At 39.1% G+C, this 23,403-nt stretch overlaps 1 protein-coding gene across 4 annotated transcripts in view; it reads right to left on the bottom strand.

Moving 5' to 3' along the window:
- Positions 1–23,403, bottom strand: part of f (forked) — a 470,851-nt gene that overhangs the window by 78,368 nt on the left and 369,080 nt on the right. For all 4 annotated transcript variants that reach the window (XM_065230982.1, XM_065230983.1, XM_065230981.1 and 1 more), the window contains one exon: positions 4,779–5,195. In XM_065230982.1, coding sequence (XP_065087054.1) covers positions 4,779–5,195 — 417 coding nt within the window. The remainder of the gene's footprint in view (positions 1–4,778; positions 5,196–23,403) is intronic.

Raw genomic sequence — 23,403 nt, forward strand, 5'->3', positions numbered from 1 at the left:
TTCTAAGATCACGAATAGCTTATTTGGTTGTGAAGTAATCTCTTCTGAAAGTTGAAATTTTTAAAAATCTCGAAAATCCAGGATTGTAGCCACTTTAGAGCAAACTCAAAAAAGGCGTTTGTTCAGAATGCCAAAATAAGCATTTTTAACCAAGTTTTGCTTAAACTGGTGGCATCGCCCACAACTTTTTAAATTCTGTACTCACTGCAGTTGGAATGACCCATTTTTGATTTTTTTTTTTCTTGAAAATATTGTTGCACGGAAGCGGCATTTCTGATCGAAATGACGTCTGAGACAAAGTTTTAGGGAAAAAGTAATGTATTTCTGGGAAAAACAAACAATAAATGTTTTTTTTTTTTTTAAATTTAATTAATGTAAAACTCATAAAAGGATATGGAAAATGCAAACTTTTGGAATGTTCAAAATCATGGACACTAGTAAACTAACAAAAATTGCATAACAAGAACTTTTGGTAACATTTTAGAACATTTTGTTGGTTCGAATTTTTGTTTATTTTTTTCCCAGAAAATGATTTTAAATATTTCAAACATTGTTTTTCAAGTATGGAGCACATGAAAAAACGTTTTAACAAAAATCTCAAAAAATCGACCAAGACTTCTTCTTCTTCCAAGATTTTTATAAATTTTTAAGAGTCTACATGTTTGTATTTTTATGAGGTTTAAAAATAAAACAAAATCAGTTTAAGGTTAAAAGGTTTTTAGCATTTCTTCTGAATGTTAACTAAAAATATTTTTTTGTTTATTGCTCCTAGAAAAACATTTTGCTTCTTTATAACTTTGTCTCGGACGCCATTTCGATCAGAAGTGCCTTTTCCAAGCAATTTTAAAATTTTACAGATCCAAAATGGCCGTGAAGCATAACAAACAATTATGCAAAGTTTAATGCATGTTTAATGTTAATTCAAAGAAAATGCTGAGGAGGAGTTCTAAAAAAAATATATGAAAAATCTAAGAAATCAACATTTCAAGATTATATTGAGATGAAGTTCTCCGAAGTTCAGAGATGAATTCCAAGGGATAATGAAGCTGCTCGAAAGAAATCCTCAAACAAGATTCATGAGTCTCTTTTACGAGTACATGACGCTTGGCCCTTCTTCATTCAATTCCAATCGTGTTTGCCTCCAAGACTTTTAAAGTTCCTCTGTAAATTTTGATCTGACCATGTTGTAAGAAATCCATGGAATACCAGTTCTCCATCGGTCGATGGTTGTTCCCTTATTTTTTGCAAACAAGTACCACCATGTCAGTAACAATACCATGCTCCGTACACGTTGCAGAACTAGCTGCTATATTTTACGCAGTAGAGCTAATTGGCTCACTACCATCTGACCATTATTTCATTTTTACAGATAGTCTCAGCACCTTGGAGGCTATTCGTTCAATGAGGCCGATGAAGCACTCCTCGTGTTTCCTGCCTGAAATACGATCTAAACTGAGTGCTTTATCTAACTGCTCCTATACTATCACCTTAGTAGAAAGCGGACTCGCTAGCTAAGCTGGGCGCTATGGAAGGCGATATTTTTGAGCGACAAATCGCCTTCAACGAATTTTTCTCCATTGCTCGTCAGCAAGTCCTCATCAGTTGGCAACAAAAATGGAATGATGGTTACATTCTATTCTCCCTCAGGTGTCGATCATGCCGTGGTTCAAAGAGTTGAACATGAGCCGTGACTTTATACGTGTCATGTCAAGGCTCATGCCCAATCACTGCTCGTTAGATTCGCATTTATTTCGAATCGGGCTTGCAGGCAGCAATTTATTGTGTTGCTAGATCCGAGTTATCCGCATCTCTCAGTGGCCGAGAAAAACAACCTTTGCGGCCCGTTAGAGACATCTTGGCTAGCCGAGATCTCGAGTATTTAAATTTAATTTATGTGTTTTTAAAACGGATCGATCTGAGGATTTAGTAGTTAGTGTTATCTTGTGTTCTCCCAAGTTGTTAGCTCCCCATCGGTGTACCCCCATGTTTGTCTTTTTCATCAGTACGTCGCTTAGTTCGAGATCAAGAGCAAATTGCTCTCCAAACTCTGTGTTCTCGATCCCTTCCCTGACATCCAATTGTTACAATTTGTTACCTCTAACCTCGACATAGCCGCATGTAATCGGCCCCCGCTTTACTAACGTAAGTTTTAAGTAAGTTTGTTATCCAAACATTGAATATCGGCTCCGCAAAGCTACAGCAAATGAGCGTGGAAAAATAAACGCATTATAAAATAAAAGGAATTTGAAAGGCTTTCTATAGAGAAGAAATGAAATTTGGAATAGAATTCTGACGAAAATTCAATTGGAACCATAGGGAGAATAGCAGGTGAATTGCAAAAGAATTTAGATGAGAGTTCAAAAAGTATTGTAGACACGATTAAAAGGCTGTTCTGAGTATAATTTCAAAGAAGTACTGAGAAAGATTCAGAAAATAAACACACAAAAATTGTGAATAGATTTACATAGCAATCGTATAGGATAATTCAATAACAAAATTGAAGTAGAATTTAAAAGAAATTCTTACAGAAAGTTGGCAGAAAGTTCAGAAGAGAATTATCCTTAGGGATATCTGTTTTACCGGTTCGGTGGTCACTCTGTGATAGTACAAGCATAAGTTTTCTGATTAATTTTTTTTTTTTTCCTTTGGTTTGTTTTTTACGTCGATCTTGTTTTCCGTGCTGAGCACCAATGCTACCAACGTGCCAGGAAGGCAGCTCCCACACCTGGACCCTACCTATCGACCCATCAACTCATGAACCGGGGACCAACGACTTTACTTCCCCCATCCGAAGGAAGGCGTGATCAGAGATGTTATGCCTCAGAACATCCCGGCGGCGCCGACTGGGATTGAACCCAGGCCTGCTGGGGTGAGAGGAAATCACGCTTACCACTACACCACCGGCGCCGTTGAAGTTTTCTGATTAAGTCATTGAAAGCAGCACGCACGAGTCCATTCCGTATAGCATTTTAAATTTAGATAAACTTCTCAGAATATACTATTTACCGAAAGTAAAGCGTTTCGGCGGTATCTCTAACAATAACGCTGTTCGCCGTATCGACCACTGTGAGCTGGTGGTTGAGTGGTTGGGGGGGCTTTCCATTAACCACGCAGACAGTTTTAGGGTGTGGAGAAAGGACGGAGCAAATGCATAGAATCTGCGAAAGCGCTTTCGCCTAGCGGAGCTGGGTTAAAATCCTACTTCACTCATTTTTGAATGCGAGGGTGGTTTCTGATATTAAATCTATTTGGTTATTGATTTTTTTTTTCAAAATATCTTACAACAACAGGTGAGCAACATTGGAGAACAAATGTTTCACGCGAAATCAATACATACTACACCGAATCTCGCACAGCAATAAGTTTTACTGAGATCTCAGCAAAACATATTCCGAGACTCAGCAACCAAACGTCACTTTTTCTGAGATCTTGGCAAAATATATTTACCAGGAATTCGGCTGTGTAAATCTTGGCAAAAATTTACGAGAATCGGCAAATATAATTAAGTGTGTAAACTAGAAGATCAAATGTAGTAAAAGTATGTACAAATTGAAGACAAACCAACGATTCCTGAGATATGCGCTACGAAGAAATTTCTCTTCATTTTTATTTTTAGCTATATGACCTTAAGAATTAAGAACTCACTTTTAATTTGAAGTTAGTCAATCATTGGGGCTACATTGAGTCTGTTGATGTTGACAAATAAATAAATGATAAATAACTATTCCACGTCTTCTCCTTTCTTTACCTTTCCATTTATCTTAGAGTCATGATTCCATTCTAAACTTATCGTGTTGCACATTCCGCTAATCAATTTCACGGCAACTGGAAACGCAGTCTGAGATCATACAAATGCACATCCGAAATGCTCAGCAGGCCTCCAAATAATGACATTCGATCAATCAAAAAATCCCCATGCTCAAATTTTCCCAGGCATCCAAATCAAAATTCAAGTGAAAACCCAGTCAGTAGTCATACCTGTAGATAACGATAGCAGTCGAAAAAAAAAAACAATAATTTGATGGCATCTCAAGCATTTGCAAACAACATCTTGCAACACCGCACCATCTTGCCCACCTGTCGAGCAGCGAGTAATGGATTCACTTGATCGATTTGCATTCGCTGTTGATTTAAAACATTTGCTGCAGTCAGGCAGTAGGTACCTAGATAGTTCGGATTGGTTCCAGCAGTGTCCAGCGGGTTAGTTGTTTTGTTTTAGTCTACACTTAACAACGGAGGGAGGCCTCAGTGCGCATCATAATCAAGTCATTTATGGATGCAGGCTTTCCGCACCTTGCAGCTACCGTTCACAATGTACCGTGAGCCGTCGCCATTACTTCCACGGCCGTAAGGAAAGATTTAAATTTCACTTAAATTGCACTCTTCTTGCGCTCGCGGATAACACTTGCTTTTAATGAGCTTTCGCGAGACGTAGCGGTCTACACACGGTCTGCACAGCCATACAGGCTTTATCCTTTCACTTTCTCCGTGCCTGATCTGTTTGTGGCTTGTTTTTTCAGGCGGTTTTTCTTCACTTGGACCGAGCAATACTAAACACAACAATCTCACATTCAAATGACTCCCGAAGCCGACGAACGAAAGGTTCCTCGCGGTGTCTTTCCTGATTTGAAGCAAGGATTGTTTTTCACACCTTCACTTAATTTTTCATTCGCACGCTCGCTTCAACACACGCTTTTCACACTTTCCCCTTTTTGTTAACGCCCTAGAAGCTCACGAAAACTGCGTCAACGAAGAGAGTTCGACGATCGGACACTTACCTGAAATGATGGACATGCTTCGATTGTGGTTTCCACGGATTAGATCCGATGGCTTCAGGGTGGCCTCCTCGACCACTTCTAGACCGGAGTCAGAATCAGGACCTTCGCCGTTCTGCTGCATTTGCTGCTGCTGCGGTACTTGATTGTAGTAGTCATGCTGGGCGTTCTGCTGTTGACCCGAGGTGCCATTGGAGGCACCCGTGGTGTTGAAAATCATCGCGTTTTGTTGCGAACCGACGCCGCCGTTGTTCATATGCTTGTGGAGATAGAAATTATTACCGTTCGTCATCGAGCCGGACTTGGTCTGACTGCCGGGCCCGTAGTGAGTCGGCTGGGACGACGACGACGACGACGACGACGAAGACGCCGACGGTGCCTTCAACGGTGGTGGCAACGGTGGCGGTGGGGGTCCCATTTCTGCAACCGCACGATCGTACGAGAGAGTCATCGCGATGAAAACGAAAATTGAGAGAAGAAAAAGAAAACGGAAAATGAAAATGAGAGTAACAGATGCAAAAAAGATTTTCACTTGGTGCGCAAAACAAAAAAATATAACAAGTTGTTTGTAAATTATCCATCTCTTTTCGGATGGCGGATCGGATTGAAATATTTCGCTTCCTCTCATCCTCCTCAACAAAAAGGTACGAGAGATACCAGTGGTAGACCATGTTCACACCTTCATAGGAAAGGCACAGGTGTAGACAGGGCAACTAACTTAAGAGGTAATTGATTATTTAATGTATAGAAATGGGAGTCAAAAAATTCTCATTGTTCTCAAAACCTAGGTACAATATGGTATAATTCAGGTTGGATTAACATTTATCGGTGAGTTTGCTAGCTAAATCAACCTTTTACAGGACTGTATTGGATTAATTTCGCAAAATTTGTTTATATAACTGTAGTAATTCGAAGAGAAAATTGATGATTCTGAACGCTAGATTGGTTAGAGGTTCTTAAATCCAATTGTTGTTGTTGTACACATTCGATTTCTCTAGGGATCATACAATAATTAGGTAATTGAGATTTTCAAACCCTTCCTCCGTCTATTGTAAGAAGGAATATTTAATACAAGTCCCCCTCCCCTCTTAATAAATGGCCCGTATATGTTTTGTTCATGCTTACGGAAGATATTTCTGAAACCCCCTCCCTCCCATAGATTTTTTGACGTAGGACTACGTCTGTGATTTCTATATGGGGATACACTTTGTGAAAACCAAAAATGGAACATGTAGCAAAATTATGAAAGATTTTGAATGTTAATAACTCAGCTGCCCCTGGACCGATTTCAAGAATTTTATCACCAATCGATCAGAAATATTTCTACGCATGTTAAATTTAAGACTCACCATTCAAAATTGTACGAATATGCAACCAACCGGTGGAAAATAACAATTTTAAATTGGCTCACTATTTGACTAGCCTATTGGTCTCAAGTAAATCGAATAACGTACCCCATTCTAGTCGAAATTCTAGCACTATACTATGTTTGTTTTGATTCGCTTTGAAAATTTGGCAGATAAAATTAGGGGTTCGTGGATTTTCCTATGTTTCGAGGGGTGCATCGATTAGCTTGGGACCGAAGAGAGTACCAGAGCTGAGCCAAAAAGTTGAGCACGCTTCTTCGGGACCTTCAAGTCTTAGATTAACCTCTATGATACAACTGTTGCTTTGATAATTAAAATGATCACTGATTGCCTGCGAAAAGCGATTTCCCTAACACAGATTTCACAGTTGAATTTCATCCGGTCTCACCAAACGGTGTTTATGCAATCACCGCGTGGTGAGGGGTGGTGTTCTCCAATACACAACGAAAGGCTGTCTGCTAGCAGCGAGCTGCAGCCCACATTAGCATCCATAGAAGGAGGATGAAGCCGCATCGCTATTGATCGGGATCAGTTGCTCTTCGAGAGTTGCTGTGGGTCATCTATGTCAATCGTTTATACTAAAGAGTATAAACAGAGAGAACCCTGCTCAAATTCCTATTCCTACACATAACATAAGCTCCTGCTGCAGTTAACAAATAAGATTTATTATATAAGACCACGTATTCCTACGTCACCATTGCGTACAACCCCATAGGGCTGTCCCTTGTAGTTTTTCTTTATTTTAGTGAATTTTAGCCATTGTCTAGTTCTTTACTTTGCAGGAAAAATATCAGAGGTATAAGGCCTGTCATGGGAAAAAAACATAGTTGGAATTTACAGAGTTTTGGTTAGACTACATTTAAAATTTAGGAAACACAGAAGAACAAAGTAGACCATTGACGTTAAGTTAATTTATTTACTAATCCGAACAAGGCAGAGCTCCACCGTCGAAGGCGGTGCCGTCCAGTAGAGATGCCCCGACGGCCGAAAGGAAGGAATCAAACATTGAAAAATAATCCAGCGTCCTTCAGCAAGGAGATCAGGGTAGCCAGGTTCGAAGGTTCGTGGCCCAGTATGTCGCCGATATTCCCCGAAAGGCCGTAGTGTTGCCGCACGAGCTCATACTTTGGATACACGCAGAGGATATGCTCGACGGTGGCTGGAATATTACAGACGACGCAGGTCTTGCGGAAAACTCCTCCACCGAAATCGTGTGAGAGCCGGGTGTGACCTGTGCGAAGTCTGGAATGACTCGTTTCAGGTTCCCAGGGTCCTTCCATGGACGCGTGCTCTCCTTGATTTTCCTTAGAAGCGGTCCTTGGTTTGCCAACCATTCTTCTTGCCACCTAGCCTGCATGGAAGTTTCGACCCATCGCTTGATGTCCGGAAGGGGAACTTCATCGGTGTACCTGGCACCGGATGGTCCCGCCCCGGCCAGTTTGTCAGCGTTGGAGTTACCAGTCATTGCCACAATTCCCTGGAACCCCAGCAAATACTGCGTTCGGTGGGAAGGGGGGTGGCGGAGGTGTGCATTTCTGATGATCCTCTTAATCCACGGATGAGTGGGCATGTTGGATCGGTGAGCAGAAATTACGCTGTGTGAATCAGTGAGGATTAGGACTGGTCGGTCGGATGGTGTGATTGCTGCTTCGAAAATCGCCGCTGCCTCTGCAGAAAAAAAAAAAACAGAGCACTGTGGTGGTAGGCTCAAGCTCGTTGGCGAGATCTTTCCCGCAATGCCTATCCCAACTCCGTTGTGCGATTTTGACCCGTCCGTAAAACGGTGCGTATGCCTGGGGTACCCGGAGTTTAGCATCTCCACGACGGAAGGCCTGAGCGCCGCCGAGTTGTCTCCTGCCCTAAACCGGTCCTTAATTCGGCTTTCGATGATTGACGGTCTCGATTGCCAACTTTTTCCTCCCAGCCAGGTGCTCTTGGCTATTGGGGGGAGGTCGGTATTGGCTCCCTCGCCGGTCTACAATATTTTGACTAGAGACTTAGACAGACTTAGAAAAACATACATTTTTGCAAACTTTTGGATAAACATCAATCCATTTAAAATATGCAAAATTAGTTCCCTACCCGACCAAAGTCGGATATCAGAATACTATCAAAATCATTATGTTTTGATGTGCTATTTTTTAATTTCGTTTGAATTCATATTTTAATATTATTTGATGTTTCTATAAAATATAATTCAAAACAAAATTTGGTATTTTATGAATAGAACATTCACATTTATCCCTGAAATCTATTTTTTGCATTTTTTTTTCTATCGAGTCAATCGGGATGCTTGCTTTTTTTTATGAACATCACAAAGAAAATTATAATTTTTACAGTTATGTTTTACAATTTTTTTGATATTAATATACATACGAATGTAATTCACAAATCGATATAACTGATAGATATCGATAGAACTGATTGAAATATAGGTTTGTTTTTATTTTGAATAGATGAAAACTTATTAATAACATTTTTCGATTTTGAATCTTGATATCAACCGATAGATTTCAAAACATTCAGATTACTAAATTTGTTATCATGATATCAAAATAATAACTAATTAAGTTAATTTTTTTGTTTTCATACCATAGGTATAATAACATATTGATAACCTATTTTGTTTATTATTAACGAAATTACTAATATAAAAACCCATACACTACCGATCATAAGTTTAAGGACTCCCCCAAAAAACCATGCAAATATGTTTTGTTCAATGATCTCTCACGTTCAATTTTCGATCTCCAAAGGTTATTTAAATTGTATGAATGGTACAGCATAAGTGTTCTACTACTACTTTTATTTCAAAATTTGGCCAACCCAATTCTAAGAAAATCAATCACAATTCTTCAGAGTAAATTTTGAAAAATATTTTAACTTTGGGTAAACTTTTAGCACACAAAATTTTAAAATTATATTAAACAATTTGCCTAAGTTCCATTCAAAACCTTTAAAATGATCTAAAGAGAACGAAAATTAGACGCAACATGACAGAGATATGCACCTAACAAATTTGTTATGTTTTTTTGGGGTGTCCTTAAACTTATGATCGGGAGTGTACATGGATTTGTTATCAAGAAAACATGATTTGTTCTTTAAGAGTTATGATGGGAACTTACAATCAATTACTGTCATTGGTCGAAAGATACAGTAGCAGCACCTACCCTACCAGTGTCCCCTCGAGATCGTCAAGTCGACGATGACTGGAGCACATACCGTGGTAGAGGTAACAATAGCTTCAATTTCCAAACCTACCACTGGATGCCTTCCTTCAGATAACAGCTTGAGTGCGGTAAAAATCGGTAGAACTGTTTCAAACACATCTTTGGTACTTGAACGTGCCGGTGATCATCTCTTTTTGCCAGTGGTGGCGGGGGAATACCCCTCACCATCCCTCTCCAAAGGGGGGAGTTTGGTAAAGAGAGATGATCAAACCGATTTGTAACTTCATTCATAAAAATTGTCCTTGCTCGCTTTCTACTCTCTATACAAACAATTTCACACTGCCGTACTCTAACGGAACTATCAACTCTATACTTTCATCTCCTCATCTATTGTATAAAAATTACCACTCTAGTCTGTTATTTGAAATTAGCATCTTCAACTACATGATTTATTGTCTTTTAAATATCCTTTATATACCATTTAGATCTATGATTACTGTTAACTCGACCACACGGTAGGCAAAATATCAAATTTTGTTTTAATGTTGTTTTAATTTTCTGCTCGGGTAACGTTTCTCCTTCGAATGATATGCAAACATTTAGAATTTCAGCAAGAATTTTTAGACATAGTTATAGTAAGCCAGTTTCAGCGAGAATTGGTCACAATACATTTTGAAATCATCTGCCTATAATGATTGGCAGAAATTTATGCCACGATAATGGCCATTTTACATTAGTGATGGTTCAAAATGCTGATTAACTATAATTGGTGTAAACTAGAGAGTTTCTAGTATAAGAGAATAGCGGATTCAAAACAAACTGTCTTGGCAACCTTAGCCTAGGTGTTTTCTAGTAACACTGCCAATGCAATCCAGATAGGCGCTACTCGACTGGATCTGGCTTTGTCAGTTCGTTTCTCTCAAAACCAGCCAGTCCGCTCCTCTCTTATACTAGACCCTCTCTAGTGTAAACGGGACATTTTTTTGACATAAATTGATGAGTCAACATTAATCAACTGTGAAAAACTGTTTACATCGTGCTGATAACTTTTATTGTGAGCGACAAGCTTACAAACATTAAACTAACATAAACTTGACACTAAACAGTTGTTGTTACTTGTTTGCGACTTATGTCAGTCGCAATCAAGTTGCAGCATTTTATTGTGATGGAAGTGTGCTGTTTGGGTGGTTTTTTTATGTTTAAACATATGCTAGTTCACTAGTTCAACCAGCTCAACCGACTAGTAGTACAAATTTCAGTTGATCCTGAAATCTCATGCTTGTAGATGCTGACGCCCTGTTTACATTATACTGACTACTTTTCAATACACTAGCGCTAGCAAATCAGCACAGATGTAAACACCACATTAACAGTGGTGCTGGTACATCACTATTTTAGTACATTTTCAGCACACTAGCACCAGCTAGTGTGCTGAAAATGTACTAAAATAGTGATCAGCACCAGGGTTGTTCATGCCCGGTTTGCATACGTGCTGGTTCTGCACTGCTGCCAGCTCAAGCAACCAGCACGAATTTACGTTGCTCCTGAATCGACATGCACAGTTCGAAAAAGTAGTGTAAATTTCTGTTCAATATGATGCACATAAATGTAGCGTCACATATCATATACGTTTACATTATATATCATGTAAAGTTCTGACACATTTCATGCAATGTAGCAAATATTGTATACAAAAGCCCATCTTTGTGAACAACATTGTTTGCAAGTTGCTCGGTTGCGTGAAATGAAATACAAGTCTACGTGAATGAATGTTTACATCACAATTAAAATTCAGAATTTTTATCTGTGTGGTTAAAGATGCTGACACCTGATTACATTGTGCGGACCACTTTTTTAGTTCAGTTTAGTACACGCAAACCAAAAATCTATTACAATGAATGTTAGTTCCGTTTCCTATCATCCTCTGTTCATGAACATCGCAACGAATGTTAGAGATTGACCATGCAAGCGATGTAATGGCTTTTTGTCTTTTTTTATTTCATGTTCTATCTACGCTTTCGACTATACCAGTAAGCTTGTAAAACGACGCACATTGTAGAACATTGTATAACGACGCAAACACTTGCCTCGAATCTCTCCAGCAGAAAAAGCATACGAAGTCGAGTATGCGAGAAAATGAGCGCTTTATGTTTGATTTTAGGCTACATATATTCAGGAGCATGGAGAGAGCAGTGGAGAAAGCACAGGTCTGATAATCGCAACGTTCGTGGTTCGAGTCCAGTCGGCGATCTGTTTCCTATTTTTTTTTCGACATAACTAATTTCACTCACTAATACACTCTACATTTTTCGGTCTCCAATTTTCTTGCATTGGACCGCAGCCAGGTATATCGAATCCTCGGTTCATGCGGTCGCCACTAACATCCTCTGATGATGAATCCCACATAATTGTAAGCGAATCTTACATCCCCCGGTTGGGTGTACGAGCCGGATCAACCGTATAGCGAACCCTACCAGCGGACAAGTTGATTCGCGGTCAGTGTGATAGTCGACGACTGAACTTTCGTGGCACGTTCCCGTAACGTTGATGTCTGGCGCTGCAAGTGAATAACTGTCCGGGCAGCATATATTACTGTTTGCGAAAGATCGAAAGTTAATTAGCTTCGATCTCGTTAGTGTTGTTGGAATGTATTCGGCAGCAACTCATCTGCAGCTTTGCGTCCATCAGGCGAGATAGGCACGCCGGCTAGGCTTGGGTTTGCATTGTACTACAGCGGACAATAGGACGTTGGACAAAGGCATCAAGACGGCACGCCACGAAGCTTTGTGAGTACCCTAGTGTTTGAATTGAAATCGCATCGAGAATGCTGATAGTGCCGACAGGGTTCGTTTTGCGTTCATCCCGGTTGAGTTGTTGGTTGGTAGCTAGGTGCTCTGGTCCTCATTTTGGTTGGTGGTGAGCGTAGGTGAGGAGTTGAGTTGATCGAAACACGGCACCTATCGAAGCTTAGTGGAAAATGTCACCACGCTTGAGGATTTATATTGAATTGTCACCATGACTAATTTTAAACACATCGTGACAAACTTCTTAGCGAAAGAAACATCTTGAGGAATGGAAGCAACACGCGTAATGTATTTTGTTGTATGTAATTTCCAGGCAAATCAATTGCAAATTGAAATGTGCGTTGATACCCAAGCAGGAGAAAATAACTTAATAATATCAAATTCAGGTATGCTAACAGCATAACTGGCAACCTAAATATGGAATTGACAAGCCTGACATAATCCGAGCACGAAGATTTTAGGTAATAACATTTAAATTAGTTAGTGGATTGGTATTAGAACCTATTAGATTATCAAATTATGGTATGGGTTTGGGCTGTTGGTAATGATATTGATACTCTGTAGCACTGGCTAGAGCCACCTGATGTAAGCAAATAAATGCAAAAATAGGTATAAAAATTTCAATCTCAAATTGGTTAATGTGATTCTTAAAACACATTTGTTCAAAATTTACCAGTGCCTACAAGCAAACCAATGCCGAATAGCAGGAGGAAAATTTACAAGCTCAATTGTTGTTTGATATGATCGGTAGGCGGTGGCGGAGTGGCTGTTGTTATTGTATGAGTAAAACTTTGATAAAGAATAAAAAAGGACATGAAGTTTATTTCATGTGGAGAAGGGTAAAGTAAAAAGTTTATGTTGTGTCCTTCTCACTCTACAAGCAGTGAAACGAAAGCTTATTAGAGTGATTCAGTGTTAGTGAAATCACAAATAATGCAATGTATGCAGTGCGGTTTAGGAGTTAGGCTGTAAAGAGGAGCTTTCTGACGAGTGTCAAATTGGTGCTGGCCAAGTCGCAGCAGGTTTTCCTCGGCACGTTGACTTTGCTAGTATCTGTATGGTACCCAGTAGACTGATGCCAAATTTGACTTTTTCGCTCCACAGTGCTTAAATGGTTTCAAATCGTGTCCTGATTAGCCTCCCAAAGTTACAACTCATTTGGTTAGAAACAGACTTCGCACAAGCCATTTGAAGTTTACATGTAAATTACTATGGGAAATCTCAACTTTTTGTTTTTTTTTTGCCTTCTAGTCTTTTTCCATATTAAGCTGCGAAACAGTTCGATAGCCATTATTATAGAAAATTTTCTCAGCTACAACTTTGCTCAGGGTCGTTTCTGTGTAAAACGAGACAGGAAAAAGTTATTTATTATTTAAGAGATAGCTAAACTTATGACATGATCAAGCAGCTGCTCTGTAAGCAACTCTGTATTTTGCAGTGTGACATAGTAGCCATGATTTTTGTGTCCTATTCAATATTGTTGCCTGCTGAGCAGTTGATTGAGCATGATCATAAGACATCAGCGCATTGAACCATTGATAACTTTCGATCCTTGCATTTAATCAGAAAGTGGTCCGGAGCAAAGTTGTAACTGGGAAAATTTCCTACAAGTACATTTGAAAGTTTTTGAAGCAGATCGATATGGTGAATTATCAGATAGACATGAACAAAAATCTTGGTTTTACCATAGTAATTCCCATACAAACTTCAAATGGTTGGTGCCATCTCAGTTTCTCACCAAATAGGTTCAAATTTTGAGAGGTTAGTCAGAATCCGATTTGGAATCGTTTAAGTACTGTGGAGCGAAAATTTTAAATTTTGCATCACTCTAGTACCCAGTCTTATAAGCGGTCACAGTAGTTGACACATTTTCTATGATAATCGACTGCCTTTGCCTCCGACACTTGCAAAACAAGCTATCATAGTACAGTAACATGTCAATTGTCAGTGATAATGTAGTCAGTGACGAACATGTGCAGTTTTTCTTATCACCAAAATTTGAAAGGAAGCTCGCAGTTTCTTTTGATTTCTTTGTTGCTGCTGTAATTTTTAGTAGAATTAAAAATTTTGTAATTTACTACAACTATATAAATGACAATTAGTGCCTGTGTTTCGAATGAACCTTTTAATGCTAATCCAGGATCAAATAGTAATGTGTGCATGGAAGATTGCAAACAGTAGCTGATGTTATTTTAAGAATTATCTATGAGCAACAGGAGGTGAACCATACCCAAGTTGGGGATTGGGAGAGACCATCAGGGCACCCAATTGAAGTGATTTGGATGGGGAGAATGAAATTGTCAACTCCCTGTTGTTAACATTTCGTGGATAAAAGGCAGGCTCTTCTCCACTTTCTTTGGGGTATTCTTCTGTTAGACGGCTTGTATTTTGAAAAATTAGGCTGCTAAAAGGAGATTATTTACTTTCCCGTGGAGGCGTATAGGTGACTTTGCCTATCGATCCACTCCACTCGTTTTTGGCCCTTCATACAGTGACATGTTGAGGACAATCAGAAGTTATTAAGCTTGATCAATTCAAACAGTAAGGAAAGCGCACTGTTATTGGACTTAGTTTCCGTGCTATAATGAGTGTTAGACAGTTAGCATCATCATCATAAAATTATATAAAAGAAAGATTTTTTTATTATTATAGTCACTTTCACGCTCTAGAGTCATTCGTGACTTGTCCGGGGGTCAGATTTGAACTCGTGAATTTAGCGTGAGAGGTATGGATGCAAACCATTACGCCGAGGTCGCCGCCGAGAAAGAAACTTGTCATTGGTATGTGGATGATTCATGTTTTGTTTTCAAAATACTAAAGCTCGTTTGGTTGCTACAATACAACTGTTGCAAGTTTAGGGCAAATAGAAAAATTCGGCATAGCTTATCAAAACATCTGGGTAGGTTATTCGGTCCAACAATTATGTGATTAGCCAATGAAAGTTACCCCTGAGCATTCAATTGAATATATGTAATGCCTTAACCGAGTCAAATCTTTGTAAAACCTTTCTTGTCCATACAGAAATCGAGCCAAACCCGATAGCTACTTTAATTTTCTCTTCCTCTCTCTCGGAATGATCATCAAGCCACCATTTCTTTCCAACCTTTTGCAGCTGCATTCGGAACAATCAACGATCATTTTTGGGTGCATCAATTCGGATTCCGATGCCGGTGCGAAACCAAGCACGATATCATCAATTAAGACAATCATGTGGCACAAAAAGATTGTAATAAGATGATCATCGCGTCTTGTTTATGGGCTTTCTCACGGAGAGATGCTTTTTTTTTGCTAATGGGCTTAAACCAAACTTGAAGACTCGTAAGATTTTCGATGCAGTTTTTTTTTCTGAAAATTTGCGCTGATGGGGACTTGCAGTGTGTCAAAAATATATCATATTGCGTTGTTTCTTTTTTGGAATACCGAAAAATCAGCTGAAAACCGGCTATACATTTCGCACAAGTGCCATAATAGCCATCTTTTTGTTATTGCATGGAGTGTATTGCAAAAATTGTTTTATATAATACAATCAACTCTTCCTAACACGATATGGCTAGATAGACGGACTTGTAAGATAATTTTTTGTTTATTTTGGGCCCTAACAGGTTTATGTATAAAAATAAACTAGGAAGTACGTCGTTTAATGAGTGAGCTAGTTTTTAATAAAATTCTACCTAAAATTTCTATCTTTTATCTTCTGTGGATTAATGTTTTTTGCTTGTTACACGACAATTCAGGCTGGAAAGAGTGCGCAATGCTCATATATTATCTCAAGGACAGGGATAATAATCCAGTTTAGACAAATTTAATCATTCAGATAAAAAAGTATACGAGCTATCCATCCAAGTATATAACTCAATTGAATCATCGGGCAACATTCCAACATCGAACCAGCGAGTATCATAAACAATCCATATCTGTTGATCCAAATTACGTTTGGATGCATCTCGTACGATCCCAAAGAAAACAGCTCTAACATTCGGTAAGTAGTCACTAATGAATTACATTTCATTCGTTTGTCTATACCCCATCCGATCGTTCAAGTGTTATTGTTTGCTATTGTTGAACAAAACCAAAATAAGTGCGCCCAAAAAAAGTTCCTCCTTACTCACCCAAGATTTATATATAATAGCACAATAACTACGCCAGATTATGTGATCCAAAACAACCCGGGGCTCAATGAGAGTCACCTGGGGTCTCTACACAGCAGGAGCATTGGTGGCTTGATTTAACTTTGCATCGGAGTTTTACTCCCTTCTATAAAATTTAATAATCTATTACGATGCCATCCATCGAGACATCAGCGTCAGGTTGGTCTGCAAGAGTTGAAAAGTTGCTGATTGGGTTTTATTGTTTCACTTGTGCGGCCTCGCACCATTGATAGTTTGTGCACTTATGCCAGTATCGTCGTGGTTGGTTTGTATGTGAGTCGAGCGTCGATCTGTGATGTTGCTTGGGAACCAATGTTGAAGTTTGAATTTGTGGGTCACTGATTGATGGCTGACCAATGGCAATCTTTTTGATCCAGATATGTTCGGAAAACGCTATTATGGCGTAGTTTTCTGATTTGAACAACCTTTTATTACTCAACCCATTGAGGCTCTTCGTTGCAGCTGGGATGATATAGGGAGCAATTCTTATTTGTATAGAGCTGCCAATAGAGTAGGTAAGTTATAGCAGTAGTTTCTTCATACGTAGTATGAGACTACTATAAAGATTTGAAATGCATTAGTACTCGCATTCATTTATCGAATGGGGCGCAAAAATACTACAAAGGAAACAATTTCGAGCTCCTGAAGTCCACCTCCTTGATAATGTGTTTACAATGTTTATCTGAATCAAAAGGTTGTTATGCTTATTTGAAAAAGGGTTCTTTTCTTTTATTACGTTGAAATTACTTTGCGCTAGATGAAGAGCCTTGAATGGTGATTAATACACGGAGAGATACTGTTGTATGCGGCTGGAGTTTTAGTCGGTACTATTTTTTGGATTTTTCAAATCTAGTTTTTGGTAACAAAGATACCACTTGTGGTCAATATTCTTACTACTGAAAATCAGGCAGCTAGGAATTGCGCAAAGGAATACCAGCTCCATCCGCAAACAACGGTACCGCGACGACTGTATACTTTAATGGTCGTTTGCTATTCGATTTTGTTTTCATAAAATTCTTTAGCAATTAGGTTAGTTCATCACGGATTCCTTCTAGATGATAATCGATCAATTTTTTGTTCATCATACTCTGCTAACATTGGATCTTCGAGCACTTTCTTCTCCATTGTCGTCATCGCTTTCTTCGTTGTCGAGATATGATGATGCCATCACTTCTTACACCTGCTCCTGCTGCAAGACATATTCGTCTTGCTGACGCATTAATTCTAGCTCCATATTTCTTTTCATTTGAGTCACTGCATCTCTCGTGAAGCTCATCCCCACACCCCTCACGGCAGGTCTAGATACACTCTTTGTCACGCCACTCACCGTGGTCGTTTCTCACTCTCTGGATTCAACATCGATCCCAGGTTAGAGAGTTATGAGTTAGGGGCCTATTTTGTATTACGTTTTTACATCGGACCTCCCCGATTTGCCTCAGGGTTGCCACACATCTTTATTAGCCGATGACACAGGCATTTCCGCTAAAGGCAGAAGTCTTTGTGTTGTTAGCAGCAACCTAGTAGTATTCACATAGCTACTATAACAATTGGAATATCTTGGATTAGTACTTGACCTAAAATTAACTTTTAAAGATATCTTTGAGGGCATTCAAGCCAAATTTAACAAATATATCAAATGTTTGTATCCTCTTAAAAACAGGAAACCCAAACTTTACCTGAAGAATAAACTTCTAATATTCAAACAAGTTTTAGACCGGCCATGCTTTACGCTGTGCCAATATGGTCTAGTTGTTGGACTACCAGGAAAAAAGCACTTCAAAGGATTCAGCACAAAGCTCTGAAAATTATTTTGAAGTTGCCTCCCTTGTACAGTACTACCAACCGGTGGCAACTATCAATTTTAAATAAGCTCACTACTTGACTAGCCTATTGGTCCCAAGCAAATCGATTAACGTACCCCATTTTAGTCAAAATTCTAGCACTGCACTATGTTTTGATTCGCTATGAAAGTTTGGGATAAAATGGGACCGAAGAGAGTACCAGAGCTGAGCCAAAAAGTTGAGCATGTTTCTTCGGGACCTTCTGGTTTTAGAGTTACCTCTATGGTACTACATTCTGGACCTTCTGATCTTAAAGTTACCTCTTTGGTACTGCCATAGAGGTGGCTCTAAGACTAGAAGGTCTTGAAGAAACGTGTTCAACTTTTTGGCTCAGCTCTGGTATTATCTTCGGTCCCAAGCTAATCGATGCACCCCTCGAAACATAGGAAAATCCATGAACCCTTCATTTAATCTGTCAAACTTTCATAGCGAAGCAAAACAAAAATAGTATAGTACTAGAATTTCGACTTTAATGGGGCACGCTAATTGATTTGCTAGTCAATAGTCAAGTAGTGAAACAATTTTAAATCGTTAGTTTCCATCGGTTGGTACTAATGAGGTACATAGAATTTCGAATGTTGAGAGTTTAGATCAATTGTCCATCAACATAATCAGTAATTTCAGGCAAAATCGTTGCAATCCCCAATTAAAACGATTAATTTTCTTTATGTTTAGATAAGATTTAGTTTTAGTTTTTAGTTTTAAGATGCCAATTGGTTATATTGACATGCAGGTATAGAAAACCTTCCCACCTGAATTGCAAAAGCAGAAACAATGTAAAAACACTTAGATATATATATTAAAAATTAAGGCTGGTAAGTGTAGTAGCTGGAGCCAGGGTTCTTCATTGAACTCTCCGCAGAATCGCTTCCTTTCGAGCAATATCATTTTCGTCTAAGTCAATGTATTTCTTGTTATCAAGTCACGATGAGCATTCCTCCTTTCAAACATTACTTGGCTATGGCTTGTTTCGTTCGTCAAGATCATCAGTTCATTTCATCTGAAGCAAAGACTTGCATCAATTGACGCAATGAATGACTCGAAAACTGCTTCACTTGTTTTTTTTTCCACTTTCGCTTCAATCCGGGGCTTATTCAATTGTCACGTGTCGCGTCGTCTGGCATCAAAGTATAGTGTCCGGATAGCATCCGCACAATATCATTTGCCGATAGAGATGGCATCCAGATTATATGTAGTAATAATTACATTAAACGAAAATTAAATTAACGAGCCCATTCTAAAGTCCAAGATGGTGGCCATCGGGCTCAGGAAAAGACTCAGATTCCCTACAATATGGGTATTTTCGGAACGGGGACGACGCGTAGATGCAGAAAATAGATATTCGACGAACATTTCGGAAACCAAGATGAAGGCCATCGGGCTTCAGAATAGTGTCAAATACCTTAAGATATGGGTATTTTCAGAGCGGGGGAGGATGATACAATCAATATCCGACGCCATTTTGAAATCCAACATGGTGGCCATTGGTTTGAGGAAAAAAATGTCAAATATCCTGAGATATGGGTATTTTCGGACCGGTAACAACGCGTTGATGCCGAAATTCGGTAACCAACGCCATTTTGGAATCCAATATGACGGCCATCGGGTTTCAAAAAAGTGTCCAATGTCCTACAATATTGGTACTTTCGGAACGAGGATGACGCGTAGATACTGAAAATCAATATCCGACGCCATTTGTAGGGTTTTTGACACTGAATTCGGAAGCCGGCGCATATCTATCTATGGCTTTTAGATGTCACCTCGATCCCAAAAATACCCACATTGATCGGTGTTTGACAGTATTTCCCACTTTTTTTTTCTGAAATCGGAAGGATTTCAAAATGGCGTCAAATATCGATTTTTATTCTCTAGACGTCATCACAATTCTAAAAATATCCATATTGATGGGTATTTGACAGTATTTCCAATAATTTTTTAAGCTGGAAGCCACCATCTTCGATTTCAAAATGACGTTGCATATCTATTTCCAATCTGAGGCACAAAATCTCTGATCACGCTTTCCTTCGGAAGGGAAGTAAAGCCGTTGGTGCCCGGTTCATGAGTTGATGGGTCGATAGGTAGGGTCCAGGTGTGGAAGCTGCCTCCCTGGCGTCGGTAGAATTGGTGCTCAGCACGGAAAACAAGATCGACGGAAAACAAATCAAGGAAAAAAAAAATGTGTTATTTGAGGGCAGCGAGGGTAAATGCAATGGAAACATCAATAAGAGTCTACGGGAAACCGAAAGTTCTGATTCGTTTGCTTACAACCATCTGCTCTCCACTGCTCTTTCGGTGTGTATTGAGGTCCCCACAAGCAAAACACATTTCTCTTACATCCAATGTAAGGTTGCATTTATTAAATCCTCTGCATATGTTACATACAACAAATGTAATGGTAGTTCTTGCAATGAAGAAAGAATTTTGTGAATTCAGACGCGGATCCCACTCAAATGATCGCTACATATCGCATAGCGGAGGGAGAATTTATGTTCATCAAGTTTAAATCCTAAGTTCAATAGTGAGAGTGTACGACCTCTGATAGCTATCGAGCGTGTGGTTCGGGAGAAAATCGGCCTCGATATGCATACAGGTGTGCGGGATCCATACATGGATGTAAAAAAGGAGATTCCAAACTCACTACTATTCTATCAAGGGAACACAAATGTGTGTTTCCTTTGTAAGACGGAGGGGCATCGGGTGAATTCTTGCCCCAAACGGGTGGATCGAAAGCAGTCAGTACAGCAACGCAAGTAAGAAGAAATACAACCACGAAATGAGTATCAGCCCGTGCGCTGGCTGGTGTATGCATCGCCAAACGAGGAAGAGGTTCAGGTCTTGGAAGAAGAGATGGTGGTGATGGATGTGACGTCCCAGGACGCTGAGATGAACAGTGGAGAGGAAGCAAGCGCTGCTGAAAATAGCAGCCTCCTATTTTCAAGAGCATACATTATGTATTACTACTACACATACCGAGAAGGAGCGAATAAAGGACGAACAGGAGGCCAAGCGGTGGGTGCTGCTGAAAGAAAAACAATTGGAAGAAGTAAGGGAGTTGCGGGCTCGGATGGAAGCGGAAGCTAAACTCAATTTGGTCAAAATTAAGCTATTTTTCAATTTTTGTCAAGCAAATGAATAGTTTGGTTCCGTTCGATGTGCTTACAAAATTTAAAATTCTCCCGAAAATCTAAATCCTAACCAAATTCATTTAAATTTAGCACAGTTGCTGGGGATCTCAATACAGATCGAAAGAGCAGTGAGGAGCACGGGTTGTGATCCACCATACACACCTTACCGTTTGCCAAAACGAATCTTGCTGTAAGCTCACCCCTTTTATCCAACAACCCAGTGATTTCTCGTGGAAGTGCAAAGGATTTACCGGCTTCCAACAAAGTGAGTATTACGTCAACACATAAATATTTTGACCTGCATCCGGATGCGGACGGTGCTGGAATGGTCATTGATCATGACGGAGTAGCAACCCCAATAGCATTGTTGTGGTTATTTTGCCTAACTACATGTTCCGGTTATCATCCAAACCATTTGTGAAATAGTTCAATTATTTGGGTTACCATTCGTTTATGGTATTTTTATTAGGGAACCGCGGTCAATCACGCTCATACTCATGCTCAGAATCATGTAGAATCATTTGAAAAATAGCAAGGATTGCAATTTTTAAAGCTTCTGTGACTGTTCAAAGTCCATAACCCAAGTAACATAGCAAGTTTTATCGAGATTTTAAAGCATGCTACAAGTCTAAATCATGGTCTACAGAACTCTCATAAAACCAAAATTGTTACTTGGGAAGTGCATATTTTTCTACTTTTACTAGGTTTGTTACGCTACTATTCAAGCGTTTTGCCGGCTTTCAACTTAAAGTTCTTGATTTACTTCTTCAGTTGAGAGCTTTCTATTCCAACAAATGCATGAATTTGTATACTGTTTAGGTAGGACATGGCTTATCGACACAAATACCTCAGTTGGACAGTCTTCTAGTAGAAAATCGATGACAACAAATCAAGCAGACTGGTAACTTTACTACAATCTAAGCGACAGATACAATACCACTGCACTCGAGGAAAGGTGGAAGCAACGAATAACAAATGAGCAAAGAAACAAACCTCTCTTCTGAGGATGGAACCTTTGCTATCTAATTCGATCGGAGCATTTACCTTTGAGCGGCAGATAACGCGATTGTGCCTGTCTCATAGCGTTCGTATGAGAAAATGGGAGAGTTTGTAGTCTTCTTGGTATATTTTCTTCGAGAAAATAGAACTTTCGTTATATTTATGGCTAAACTTTAAATATTCCTTGGGTTAACTCTAAAGGATCTCAAGTGTTAATATCCTTGTGATATAAATCTCCAAAGGTCTTATGGGACATGCCTAGTGGCCTTAATTATGAGCTTTGGAAACGTTAAGGATCTTATGGATTAACTTCAGCCTCATAACTTCGATAAACATAACTTAATTGGTTTTATATAATAATATTTTATAGTTCAGTTTCAGTAGTTTGGAGTTAACCCTTAAATGTAAGTAGGATTATTGATCAATATTGATTACTTACGATACATGAATGAGTGAGTGACTATTGATTAAATTCAGAGAGGGTCTCTTCATAAACTACGCATACAGTTTTTGAGAAATTTTAGATTCCTCTTCCCCTGCGTTCAACATTTTTGAAAATTTGAGAATTTCCAAAAATATGTATGGACCGTAGAAACCCTGGAGCTGTGGTTAACTCGAGTGCTAGTTTGATTAGAAAAAAGTTAGTAAGTTAAACATCTTGGCTACATTTTAGACAATTAAATTGCGTCATCTCTAATATGTCTACGATTAGCAAATAATCAAAATTGATAAAATTGGACATTCACAAACATGCAAGTAAGTGACTTGAAAGCACCTTGGATCTTATTCCGTGAGAACAGTTAGCCAGGTGTGAGGAAACAACTAGCAAATTTGACCAAGATACACAAACTCAAAACTGATATATTTTGAAGAGTATGAACTGTTGGAAAAGAGATGGTTGCATAAACGACTAGGTATCTGCCCTGTACTATTCGATGTTTTGGCGTAAATGAGACATACATGACCAAATTCTATTTGTTATCTGACGAATTGGCTATTTGGTGCATTGAATAATATCAGATAGATTACATATGGAAAGTAGGAATGAATTTAAATGTTTCTACGATGTTTGGCCACGTTATTATCTGTTTATGGTACATCCGATGACATCTGACCACATTTACATCGATTCTGGGGATCCCAGAATCCAGTTCTATACGTCATCGTAATACTC

This window comes from Ochlerotatus camptorhynchus, unplaced genomic scaffold (genome assembly GCF_037179485.1).
Source record: "Ochlerotatus camptorhynchus isolate MF236.1 unplaced genomic scaffold, CSIRO-AGI_Acam_v1.1 ptg000336l, whole genome shotgun sequence".
In the NCBI taxonomy this organism is placed as follows: domain Eukaryota; kingdom Metazoa; phylum Arthropoda; class Insecta; order Diptera; family Culicidae; genus Ochlerotatus; species Ochlerotatus camptorhynchus.